General features: G+C 38.8%; 1 protein-coding gene across 1 annotated transcript; it reads right to left on the bottom strand.

Moving 5' to 3' along the window:
• Positions 1-410: 410 nt before the first annotated feature.
• On the bottom strand, positions 411-6,396 carry LOC132018239 (cytochrome c oxidase subunit 7A2, mitochondrial). Its single transcript, XM_059400940.1, has 4 exons — positions 6,287-6,396; positions 4,963-5,052; positions 2,570-2,654; positions 411-608 (listed from the first exon to the last, which is right to left on the bottom strand). The coding sequence occupies exons 1-4, from the start codon at positions 6,302-6,304 to the stop codon at positions 550-552; spliced, it is 252 nt and encodes an 83-aa protein (XP_059256923.1). The 5' UTR covers positions 6,305-6,396; the 3' UTR covers positions 411-549.
• Positions 6,397-13,496: the final 7,100 nt, after the last annotated feature.

The raw sequence follows: 13,496 nt of genomic DNA on the forward strand, positions 1-13,496 counted from the left end.
CTCTACTAAAGCCTAATTCTAAGCTGCAAAACACATCCAAGATTTAAACATATGCAACATAGCTGGGAAAAAGAAAGACACTTGAATCCCAGGAGCCAAAACTGATCTGCTTCCACTAACCCTAGATTCTAGCATATCCCCACATATGCACAGCAGGGAGGGAAGGAATTCAAAGAAATATACTTTCAAGGGTCACATTCATTTAAGGCTGAACACCATTCACTGTGTAAGTCTGAGCTGCTATATTATATTAAATAATTTATATAAATAAAATTTCACTAAAATCACTATGATATTTTATATGACCCCAATGACAAAAGAACCTTTTTTTTTTTTTGGTCTCTACCTAAGATTTACTAGGCTGATCAAAAATTAAAATTATTGGTATAAAGTGATAAAATAAGACAAAGCATGGTAAAGACTGCTTTATTGGTGGCAGTTAGTATAAGTCAATAAATATTGATCCCCAAATAACTTATTTATCAGTTACTGGTCCATAGAGAGCTGAACGAAACTGACCCAACTGCCTGCTGAGATGATAAACTGGAGTCAATCCTGCTTCTTGGGAAATGAAGCCATAGCTAGCTGATATATGGCATATGCTGTTCCTGAAAAATAAAAAGAAACAAAAAAAGAACTTATAAGAAAATCTGAGATTTACATGGAAACCTAATATTCCAGCTAAAAAGTCATAGAAGAGAGTCAAGTCTGGCATTAAGACTACTTCTATAGGAACATAAAAGTATTTTGATAGGTGCTGGCAAAATTTAAAATAAATGTATGTTAAACACATCTAATCTTTCTCTTTTTTTAAGGACTTTATTTATTTGACAGGGAGAGAGAGAGAGACAGCATGAGCAGGGGAGCGCCTGACAAAGGCAGAAACTTAACCAACTGAACCACTCAGGCACCCCTAATCTTGATTTAGTATCAGTTAACTTCTACAGAAAGTGTTAGGTACAGTACAATAATGTATTTGTCAACTTGGTATCATGTAAAAATTTTTTTAAGTAAGATTAAGAACACATGTAAAGGGGTGCCTGGGTGGCTCAGTGGGTTAAAGCCCTTGCCTTCAGCTCAGGTCATGATCCTGGGGTCCTGGGATCAAGTCCCGCATCGGGCTCTCTGCTTGGCAGGGAGCCTGCTTCCCTTCCTCTCTCTCTGCCTACTTGTGATCTCTGTCAAATAAATAAATAAAATATTAAAAAAAAAAAAAGAACATATGTAAAGGTCATTTCCATTTTAACCTGAGATTGCCTGAGAAATGCTAAGAATGATTCAAATATCAAAAAAGAGGTCAAGGGGCGCCTGGGTGGCTCAGTGGGTTAAAGCCTCTGCTTTCGTCTCAGGTCATGATCCCAGGGTCCTGGGATCGAGCCCCGCATCGGGCTCCCGGCTCCACAGAGGAGCCTGCTTTCCTTCCTCTCTCTCTGCCTGCCTCTCTGCCTACTTGTGATCTTTGTCTGTCAAATAAATTTAAAAAAAAAAAAAAAAAAAAGGTCAAAATATGCAAGCATTCCCTAAAGTATATTATCAATGTAAAACCAAGAGTGATACATTTAAATTATCAAATTTAATAGCTAATAAGTGAAAAAGTATTAAAACTAACCACCAGAATTTATGATGTACTATATGCTGGCTAACTGAACATGATAAAAAAAAATAAAAAATAAAAAATAAAACTAACTACCAGAATACCTAAGAAATAGTCACACCGATCAAAAAGAATTTAGGACTTTATCTTAAGAGAGCCCAAATGCACTATCTAGTTGTTGTCTTCAATCATAAATACCCCTTCACTGTATTCAATTTAAGCCAAAGAAAGCACCTTGTCATGAGCAGAAGGACTGTGTAATTAGGGCTCAAATTTCAGCCTTTCCACACAGAGGGAGTATTATCTTGAGTAACTAACATAATTTCTTCAACTTTAACATAAGAACACATTACAGACTTAATACAAGGCTTACAAAAATTCCTTTATGTGGCCTTATCAACAGGGCAAGCAAATAGTAATCTCCCAAATATTGTTTCCCTTCCTCCCCCAGAGAGCAATCATTTAAATTCTTAACTCTGCTCTGAGTATACCAATTTGTGATATTCCACTGCTAATATTGAACAACAGACCTGCCCAAACCACAGAAAAAATATCAAGCACTTTTGGGTACAGTAGTAACTGTTGCTCTATATAGGTTTTGTTTCTGTCATAAACATGGATGTTTAAATGTCGGTGTAAAACGTTTATTATGTATCACAGTAAAAATGTTCAAAAAGCCCCTGTTACAGTAGATGGGGTAGAGTACAGGGTCTGCAGGGCCACCGTGAGCACACTCAGAAAGTTACCTGTGTCATACATACTCATCAAACGTCACTGGTTTATTTTCTTTAAGATATTAAAATGCTCTTATATAATATGTATCAATCATCCTCTTGAATCTCTTACATGCAAAGCATTATGAACTCAGATTCTGGAGAAAGACTTCCTATGTTAAAATACTGGCAAAGTAAAAGCAATGACGTTAATTATCCCTCCTGTTACTTATCTGTAAGTCAAGCACTCCAAATATCTTACCACCAACTGTAAGCACCATAGTAGCTCTATACAGGAGGGCATCAGCTACTCCACCCTTCAGATGCACTGGAATTCCATTATCCTCCTAGATTAAAAAATGATAATAATTAATACACGTGTGATCTGTTTTCAACTAAGTTCAGAAAAGACTAATCCATTTATATAAAATTAAGCACCTTCTCAAACCCCTGGAATTAAAATATTGTAAACATCAAAATGAAAAGACTACAATTTTCCTGACTCTACATCCACTAAATTATTAAAATAAGAACTCCCAAAAGTCAATATTCTTTCTCTTAAAATTTAGTGAGATCCAATAAAGATGTTCTTTCCAAGGAATATATAAACATTAAGGCTGTGAAAATATACTGATTGAGTTCATCAACAGAATTATTAAAAGATCAGTAACCATCACACTTTAGATTTAATCACAAGATCTATTTTTTTCTTAAAAAGGGGGGGGGGGTTGTTTATAACCTTAACCCCTAGTTCAGCACCTGGCATACAGTAGATATTTAATACATCTATTAAATATAAGTATTTTATTTTTATGTAACATACAATGGTCTCTGACTTAAAAATGGTTCAACCTACAATTTCTCAACTTTACAATGCTGTGAAGTAATACATATTCAGTGGAAACTGTACTTTAAATTCTGAATTTTTACCTTTTCCCAGGCTAGTGATATGCAGTACGATACTCTCTTGAAGATGCAGGGCAGTGACAGCTGGCCACAACTCTCAGACAGCCACACAATCAGGAAGTTAAACAACCAATACACTTACAACCATTTTGTATTCATAAAACCATTCTGTTTTTCACTTTCAGTATAGTATTCAAGAAATTACATAAGGTATTCAACACTTTATTATAAAAAACTGTTAGATGACTTTGCCCAACTTAAGCTAATGTATGTGTTCTGAGCTTAAGGTAGGTTAAGCTACATTTAGTAGGTTAAGTATATTAAATGAATCTTCAACTTAAAATGTTTTCCATTTATGATAGGTTATTATGAAGTAATGATATAACCCCATTGAAATCAAGGAAGATCAGTACAGAATACTTTTTAACCACTTAAAATTTTATTTGGGAAAACCAGAGATCACCCCAGGAAAACAAAACAAAACAAAACTATCACCAATAATTTAGTTATCCCACCATCTTTCCTTATGTGAAAACCACCATTAACAAAACTGCAAGGTACCTATCCATAAATATATTCTTTTAAAATTTATATATTTACTTTAGAGAGACAGCATATGCATACACACACACACGGGGAATAGGGAGAAAATTTCAAGCCTGCTCAGGCGCTGAACAGGGAGTCTGACATGGGGCTTGATCCCAGGACCCTGAGATCATGACAGCCGCTTAACCAACTGAATCACCCCCACGCCCCTACTTAATGGTATCTTAAAAACCATTCTCTCAGTCCCTTTAAGCCCACCTTATTCCTTTTAATGGTTACAGATCATTCCAGTGTGCAAAATTATCACAACTGAACTAGCTAGTCTCCTATTAATGCGTATTTAGGTTGTCAGGGTTTTTTTGGTATTAAAATCCTATATGGAATAATCTTTTTCCTTTTTTTATATTCTCATGCTACTAGTTCTGCAGAAAAGATTTTTTTAAAGATTTATTTATTTTAGAAATGGAGAGTGTTCCCTCTATAAAATTTTTACTTGTCAATCACATGTCAATAAAACTGGAAAAAATATATTTTCTTCTAATATGTTTTGCAGGAGAAGCACTTTTATCTGCAGTTTATCTTTTTTTTTTTTAAGATTTTATTTGAGAGAGAGAGCACAAGTAGCAGGGGGTTGTGGGACAGACAGAGAGAGAGAGAAACAGGCTCCCAACTGAGGAGGGAGCCCAACACAGGGCTCGATCCCAGGACCCTCGGATCATGATCTGAGCCAAAGGCAGATGCTTAACCAACTGAGCCACCTAGGCACCCCTGCAACTTATCTTTTAATATACAATACAGAAGGGATCAAACTTTATTTTTCCAATACCAATTTATCATATCCTTTCCTCACTGATGTGAAATAGCACCTTTAACATACATTCAATTTCTACATATAAATTTGTTCTGTTTCTCGGCCCTTTCTATGTTTCTATGTTTGTCTATTCTCATGCAACCACCCCAAAGAGTGCCAACCCAGTGTAACTTCTCCAAAGTGTCTTTGATATACCCTTTCCCTCTCATTTCTTCTGCTTCCCCAAGGACTTCTTATATACAACAAATGCCTAGTTAGCTATAAATAGTTTGTTATTCTTTTGCTATTACAGCAGCATCAGTAACAATCAAACATGGCCAAATTTACTTCCTATCTCCACGTTCTAGTAATTACTCTTACAAGTAATAATTGTCTATAAAATATTTCAGTACCTGAAACAGCTTTTGTTTCTCTGGAACTTTATTTTCAAACTGCCTGCGTGAAGCAGTACTTATGGTCCTCTGGGCAATCTGACGAAGAGCCTGAGATGAAAAATCCACAGATATTGGGCAGATTTAGGTTTTACAAAACTGTCAAAACCAACCATTTTCAATCTTTACTATTAGAGAAGAGGAAAAACTGACAGTTAAAACATATCCAACTTGTCAGTAAGAATCCTAAACCAGCAGCCAAGTTTTGCAATTGGTTGTCCATCCACTACCCTTTATATTAAAATTCTGCGGGCTCCAAAAACCACATTCAAATAGCAATTCATGCAGATTCTGAGCAAAAGAAAAAAAAATCATCTTTACCTGAATTGTAGCATTATATAATCTTGAGTAAAATGCTGACATATTACAAAGATAAAGAGTGATTACAAAATACACTAAGTTCAAGTATTTTCATTTCATACTCTACCATATTATTAAAAATCTATTACTTGATACCAAAATAAAATGGCATGATTCCTACTTAATTAAAATGTTTTCCCATTACATTTTTCCTAAAACAAATCTTTAATAGGCTCTAATTCTTTTAAAAAAGAAACCTGCACTATATATCCAATTGCATTAAATAATGAAATAAATACGCACTCTATATTCTAAAATAAATGATACATTGAGGCTAAATAAAACCTTATTTAATAATTACAAAAGCGAACGGTCACGGTTACATTTTCCTTCTCTTTACACGCCCAAAGCCGGTGGAGGAGTGAAGGACACTGACACTGCAGAACCGCCTGAGGAAAGCAACACTACACTTCTGCCACGGCTGCTCCCAAAGTCCCAGCCAAAAGTGAATGACCTGCTTTTTAAACCGCATTCTGATGCTCACAAAGCTCAGAAACGCTGAAATTTAAAGCCTATCAAAATACCATCGGAACATCTTCTGTCCGAGGCTTCCGGGTTATCAGAAACTTCCCACTTGCACCTTAGTTTTACTCGTATCAGAGGCAACCACTTCATGAATGACCTATAGGTTTAAGGGTGGCCACTAAGAACCCAAGGCTGAGTAACTCACCTCTGGTCACCTCCCCAGCCTCTCCACTCCCTTCATCTACCCAACACAGTCTGGGGCGAGAGGAACAGATAGAAGGGAAAGTAGCCGCAGGCGAAAGGGACACGAACAAGGTGACTTCGGAAGTCGCCTTTTTCCACCTTCCCTCCCAGGAGAGGTTTCTCCGTCAAGGTCCCTTAGCTAAGTAAGGTCTCGCCTAAGCCTCCACTCCCGACCTTCCCGCCCCGCAATAAGAACCCAAGCCGAGAGGCTCCTCACCAGCAGATTCCGCAGCATCTTGGCTCAGTTAATATCCACCAACCGCATCAACCGACCACCAAGAACGAAACTCTCCCCACCGGAACCGGAACTACCTTCTGGCCTTGCGCGCGTCAGGGAACACAAATATTTCCGGGCGGAGGCTGGGCTTGAGCTTCTCTAACCATAGAGAGTGGAAGAAAAGCGAGAGCGGCCGTACGGCTGTGGCCGCTCTAGCCGACCGGCCGTTTCGGTCTCTTCGGCTCGTTCCCATCCAGGCCGAGGCCTTTCAGGCGGTGGTCGCTGGAGCTAAGGCTGGGAAAAGCAAACGATTTTTGAGACCAGAGAGGCTAAAGTCAAGTGTTCTGTACTTTTTAACTACCTTACGTAAAATGAATATGAGACCTATCGTAGAAAATTGATGTATTTAGAAAGAAAAGTTGTTTTTAAAACTTAGCAAACTTGGAACCATTGTTAAGACGGTGAAAGAACACTGGGTTGGCTCAAGAGTTGTGAAGCTGCATGAAATACGAAACAAAAAGGATAACTCCTCTTACACGGATACAGTCCGTTTCCTCCGCTGACGAAACTTTGTGAGGGCGTTATTGGTCCTTGTGCTGGGTATTAGCTGTAAGGAGCTGCGTCGAGATACCAGTTTTTATCTTGTACCTTTGGATGCTGCAGAACTCCCCACGCAAGAAACGCTACCACAGTGTCCTGAAATTGCAGACGCTGTTCGCTCGTTTCTCCTTGTCTGGGAAAATGCTGAAAGAGGGGGGGAATTTAATTGTGGGGCAAGAAATGGAATGGAAAATCTGGGCTCTTAGTTAAGTCCCAGTCTCAGGTCGGACAGGGCACTTTCCTTGACTGGAGTAGCTAGGCAGAGCGATTATCGTACACAGCCTATCTTCTATCAGTTTTGTCTAAATCATGTCACATTGCAAATATCTTTATTCTCTGTGCCCACCAAAGGTGTACATATATATAAACATATTTACCCTGTGTAAAAATATTTACCTTTCCACCTTTTTACAAATTATTCCACTATGATTTTGGATAAAAAGTGAATGATATATCGGTTCAGTGTAGGTGAAATGTGTAGATAAAAATTAGTAATATCAAGATTACTATTCTCATCTTTTGGGTTGGATCCACCAAGTTATCTTTCACTTAATATTTTCACACAATTCAGGTTCTCATCCTCACCAAGATTTATAGATGGCCAATTCATCTCTTCCCTAGATAAGGACCGAGGGGCTTAATCTCTTCTCTGTATTATGCACTGTGATCAAATCCCTGAGGACAGTTACCAGGTATCAATACCTGGAGATACAATTTTTAAAAAATTAGATTGTCTAGAATTTGAGCTTTGGTAAAGTTGTACGTGCTGTCTTACATTTTCTCTGTCTAGACTGTAAATTTCTCAAGAACAGAGGTTTTTAAAAAAAATTTACTTATCTCCTAGTACTGCTTAAAGGGTTAAAGGTTAGCCAGTAGATGAATTAATGATATATACTGGGTAATAGTTCGATATATTTAAAGAAGGACACATATGGCTCTGTTCAAAAAGAACAAAGATTCACAAAAATATTTCTTTCAGAGTTTTTTTTTTTTTTTTAAAGATTTATTTATTTATTTGATAGAGAGAAATCACAAGTAGATGGAGAGGCAGACAGAGAGAGAGAGGGGAAGCAGGCTCCCTGCTGAGCAGAGAGCCCGATGTGGGACTCGACCCCAGGCCCCTGAGATCATGACCTGAGCTGAAGGCAGTGGCTTAACTCACTGAGCCACCCAGGTGCCCCCTTTCAGAGGGTTTTTTAACATTAGGACTGGCAGTACACTATTTAGATATATGGAAAATGTAAAGTAGGTAATGGCTAATTTAAGCCTTGTCAGGAAAATAAGTTTGTGTGAAAATACTAAGTGAAAATAATTCATAATTACTGATGCAAAGTTACCAAATCAGTTACTCAACTTTTCTTTTCCTTTGAAAAATGAGATTACAATCCTTACTTTGATCCTGCCTATATGACCTATAAATAAAAAGAGGAAAGCCAGAATAGAGATTTGTGTTGATTTGGATGTGGGTTTCAATTCTGGAACCATGCTTAATCCATTTCCAGTTTTATAAAAACAATATAGTAGAAGAGCTTCATGTGGCATTTAATGTAAAAAACTAATAGCTACAGAAAAGATAGCACTTTAATATAATTCCTTATTTGATTATGATAGTTAGGAATCAAGAAACACTTGGTCATCTTTTTTCTTTTTAAGATTTTATTAATCTATTTAGTTGACAGAGATCACAAGTAGGCAGAGAGGCAGGCAGAGAGAGTGGGGGAAGCAGGCTCCCTGCTGAGCAGAGGCTAGATTCCAGGACCCTGGGATCATGATCTGAGCCCAAGGCAGAGGCTTAACCCACTGAGCCACCCGGGCCCCCCAACTTGGGCATCTTTTAATTGCTGTATTCATTATTAAATAATTTACATAACTTCAAGTCTCAGTCTTTTCATCATTTAAGTTAAGGACTGGCTTTGGATTATCTCTAGCTCTAAAATCCTTGTGTATGGAAAAAAATATTTAAAATATATTAATGAGTTCACTCCTTATTGAACCATAATTTATTGGCTACCTACTATCAATCTCACACTTTGCAGTATGCTCAGGGAAAAACTTTTTAAATCCCTAACTTTCTGAAGCATATAATCGAATCAGGAAGGTAATAAATACGTAATAGTAAGTTATGATGTGGATACAAATGAGTCTTAGGTAACTGGTTTAGCAAAAGTTGCTCATGGGAAATTCAAGGAAGAAAGCAGTTAATAGGAAGTTTTTAAAAAAGACTAAATTTCAGGGGCACGTGGGTGGCTCAGTGGGTTAAAGCCTCTGCCTTCAGCTTGGGTCATGATCTCAGGGTCCTGGGATCAAGCCTCACATCGGGCTCTCTGCTCAGCGGGGAGTCCGCTTCCCCCTCTCACTCTGCCTACCTCTCTGCCTACCTGTGATCTCTCTCTCTCTCTCTCTCTCTCTCTCGCGCGCGCGCGCGTGTACTGTCAAATAAATAAAATCTTTAAAAAAATAAAAAGACTAAATTTCAGCAGAGTCTTGTGGAACTAAAATAAATGAAATAGTTTAGCAGGGTCCAATAGAATAAATGGAGTAGAGATTAAAAGGCATTCTTGACTTAGGGCAAGAACATGATTAATAACCTGGATTTAGAATCAAGCACGATTTCCTACAGGAACTTTAAAACAGATGCCTAGGTGTACTGAAAAGAGAAAGAATATTGTAGTTAATAACCTGAAGTCAGAGCCTGAATCTCTCACTTAATAGTGATTATGACTGAAGGCAAGTTTCATACTTCAGTTTATCTGTAAAATGGATAATGGTATCCATCATATCACTGGGTGGCTATGAAGATTAAATGATATAATTCAATGTCAAGGTAACATTTTAAGGATTTTATTTATTTGAGGGGTGCCTGAGTGGCTGAGTCGTCGAGCGTCTGCCTTCCGCTGAGGTCATGATCCCAGAGTCCTGGGATCAAGCCCTGCATCAGGCTCCCTGCTCAGCAGGAAGCCTGCAAGCACACATTTGGGGACAGGGAAAGGGCCAAGCAAACTCCATGTAGAGAGCACCACCCGAGCCAAAGCTTAAACCACTGAGCCATCCAGGCGTCCCTATAAATGTTAACTTTTATTATGGAAGAAAAAATTGGGTAAAGAGAAATGGATCAACAAAATCCAGACAGAGGGACAGCATAGACAGAGGGTGAAAAGAGAAGGTGAAGAGATGTCTTAGGGAATTGCAAATACTTTGGTTGGCAGAAAGACGAATAATGAGGGATAGTAGAAGTGGCAGAAAGATAAATAGTGAGGGAACAGTGGAAGGCAGGGTGAGATTTTAGTGATTTTAATTTTTTAAAAAATTTGTATTTCTTTGTCAGAAAAAGAGAGAGAGAGAGAGCGCGCACACACAAGCAGGCAGAGTGGCAGGCAGAGAGAGAAGCAAGGTCCCCACTCAGCAAGGAGCCTGAGGTGGGACTTGATCCCAGGACCCTGGAATCATGACCTGAGCCAAAGGCGGCAGCTTAACCAACTGAGCACCCAGGGGTTAAATGTTATCCTGAAGGTGAATAAAGCCATTTAAAAGTTTATGAGGGGACACCTGGGTGGCTGTCAGTTGAGCGTCTGCCTTCGGCTCAGGTCATGATCCCAGTGTCCTGGGATCAAGTCCCACATCAGGTTCCTGGCTCAGCAGGGAGCCTGCTTCTCCCTCTGCTTGTGTACTCTCTCTCTACCAAATGGACAAATAAAATTAAAATAAATAAAAATTAAAAAATGATTTACGGGGTGAATTACCCAAATCAGAAATTCTATTTCAAGATCATTCTGGTAGCAGTGAAAGGCTAGATTGAACATGCATTACAAGGATCTGAAAGGTCCATTAGAAGGCCTTAATAATAATACAAGGAAGAAAATCCAAAATAACTTAGTAGCAAAAAGATGTAGATAAAGGGATGTAGATAAGGGGATGGATTAAAGAGCCAAGTATGAGGACATGCCTTCAGAAATCAACAAAGTATAGTGGTTTTTTAAAAAAAATATTTATTTACTTGACAGCAAGCAAGATCACAAGTAGGCAGAGAGAGAGGGGGAAGCAGGCTCCCCGCTGAGTGGAGAGCCCGATGCGGGCCTCGATCCCAGGACCCTGAGATAATGACAGGAGCCAAAGGCAGAGGCTTAACCCACTGAGCCACCCAGGTGCCCCAAAGTATAGTGATTTTATTGGATCAGGAAGCTGAAGAAGACAGCAAGGCTTCTGACTTAACTGATGAGGTGGTTATCAAGGAATTTAAAAGAAACCAAGAGTATGAAATGACTCCTGTTTTGGCCTTCTTAAGCTTGAGAAATGCAAAGACAATCCAAGAAGAGATCCATACTGAACCATCTAGAGCTTAGAAGAGCTGTTAAGGCACAAGAAAGGATTCATCAGTGTAAAGACCATAGTAGAAGTTACTAGGAACTTTATGATTGCTCAGGGAGTATATGCAAAGGGAGGAAAGGGCCTGGAACACAACCTCAAAGAATTCCCTATATTTTATGCAGTGAGCATAACCAAGAAATAAAGAAGACTAAGAACAGGTAAGTAGGAAGAAAATCGGCAGATATTCACAAAGCCATATGCTAAGAATGAAGAGGGAAGGAAGATGCCAACTATCAAACGGAGCAAAAAGTTCAAGGGTGAGTTTACTTCCTGTGACAAAAAGGAGTGCACTGGTGACCCCATTTGGATTGCAGCCTGCTCTGTCCAGCTCAGTCATATGTCATTTTTCTATACTTTCTTGCTAAGTGTCTTGTCATCTATCACTTCCCTATCCCTCAAAACAAAAGTCTGTCAAGTATGTACTAAAATTCCCATTTTACTGACAGGAAATGGCAAATGATTTAGGAGATTAAATAATGTGAAGGTAGTTTATTTAAATAAGACCCAGGTCAGCCTGCTTCTAAAACCTATACTGTTTTTATTCTATCTTTCAGACACAGATGATAGAAAACAGAGTACAGTACAATTGTGCAGTGAAACCCCAGCTAAAGCTGAAGGTGGGCAATAATATATAAATTAGTCTTTTACAAACTTTGTTGTAAAGAGGAAAGATGACACTCCAGGGATTACTTGAGACCACTAATTCAACTTTAGACAACTAATTCAACTGCAATTGAACATGTATTTTTCAACTGAGCCTGGGTGGCTCAGTTGGTTAAGCGGCTGCCTTCGGCTCAGGTCATGATCCCAGCGTCCTGGGATCGAGTCCTATATTGGGCTCCTTGCTCGGCAGGGAGCCTGCTTCTCCCTCTGCCTCTGCCTGCCACTCTGTCTGCCTGTGCCTGCTCTCTCGCTCTCGCTCTCACTCTCGCTCTCACTCTCTGACAAATAAATAAATGAAATCTAAAAAAAAAAAAAAAACCAACATGTATTTTTAAAGCTTTTTTTTTTTTCTCCTGTATTTCTGGTCCTTGAGCAAAGTAGCATTCAAATTTTGACAGCCAAAGTATTGTACAGTGAGTTCAGTCTTCTTCAACATTACCCTGGATAAAAAAGCTTGTCACGCACCAACAGACAAGCTCCCATTAATATCAATGACAGTACATACCAACTTTATTTTTAAGATCTTTAAAAATGTTATAAAAGTACCAAAAAGTAAAAGGCATTTTACGGTTTAAAAATTGGCTCCAAGAGTTTATCTATTCTCTCTCTCACCCCAGTGAAATAAAAAAGGAATTGAAAAGGTAGGAGGCATCATTACCTCAGATGAATTTAAAAGGCCTGCTAAATGAAAGAACTGTTTCAAAAGGTTACATATGGTGTAAGTCCGTTTATGACATTCTAGAAGAGAACAAAGGAGCGGAAAAGAGATCAGCCGTTGCCAGGGCTTATAGATAAGGGAAATGGTGAGTACAAAGGAGTAGAAGGGAGTTTTGAGGGGCTGATGGTACTGCTCAGTATCCTATGATGGTTACCGGAATCTATACATAAGTTAAAATGCTCAGAAATATACACAATAAGAAAAACAGTAAAGTTAACTGTATGATCATCTAAAACAATTTCTTTTTTTTTTTAATTTTTAAAATTATTTTATTTTTTTAAATATTTTATTTATACATTTGACAGACAGGGATCACAAGTAGGCAGAGAGGCAGGCAGAGAGAGAGAGGGAGAAGCAGGCTCCCTGCTGAGCAGAGAGCCCGAAGCAGGGCTCAATCCCAGGACCCTGAGATCATGACCCGAGCCGAAGGCAGAGTCCCAACCCATTGAGCCAAAGACACGAGCCCAAAAGGATAGAGAGTTGAGAGAGGGTAGAAAAAAGAGAAGCGGTTTCAGATTTCTAGAAAACAGCAGATGATATATGACTGAGCTGGACAGAGCAGGCTGCAATCCAAATGGGGACACCAGTGAGAAGCATGCTCATTGGTCCACAGCCCCAGAAGCTCAGACTTAGACATAAAAGCTACAGCTACAAGGAATAGGCCTGAACAAGACTAGCTGAAAATTATATACAACCGAACGGTCAGATCCAAAGACTTCTGCCCTACCCCTCTCAGCCAAACAAAGATAATCTCTCACCTTCATCACTGTCTCTCACAGGTAGGAGATCACTTTATCTGGACAAAGTAATGGAAGACAACCAGGTAGAAGGAATATGCAGAGAGACAGGTATACAGAAATATGC

Source organism: Mustela nigripes, chromosome 5 (genome assembly GCF_022355385.1).
Source record: "Mustela nigripes isolate SB6536 chromosome 5, MUSNIG.SB6536, whole genome shotgun sequence".
In the NCBI taxonomy this organism is placed as follows: Eukaryota; Metazoa; Chordata; class Mammalia; order Carnivora; family Mustelidae; genus Mustela; species Mustela nigripes.

What these genes read in the sequence shown, in the direction of transcription:
- LOC132018239 (XM_059400940.1), bottom strand. An exon ending in AGAAACAAAAGCTGTTTCAG is followed by an intron (nt 2,655 to 4,962) that starts GTACTGAAATAT and finishes TTTTTAATCTAG; the next exon opens with GAGGATAATGGAATTCCAGT. An exon ending in TATGGTGCTTACAGTTGGTG is followed by an intron (nt 609 to 2,569) that starts GTAAGATATTTG and finishes TTTATTTTTCAG; the next exon opens with GAACAGCATATGCCATATAT.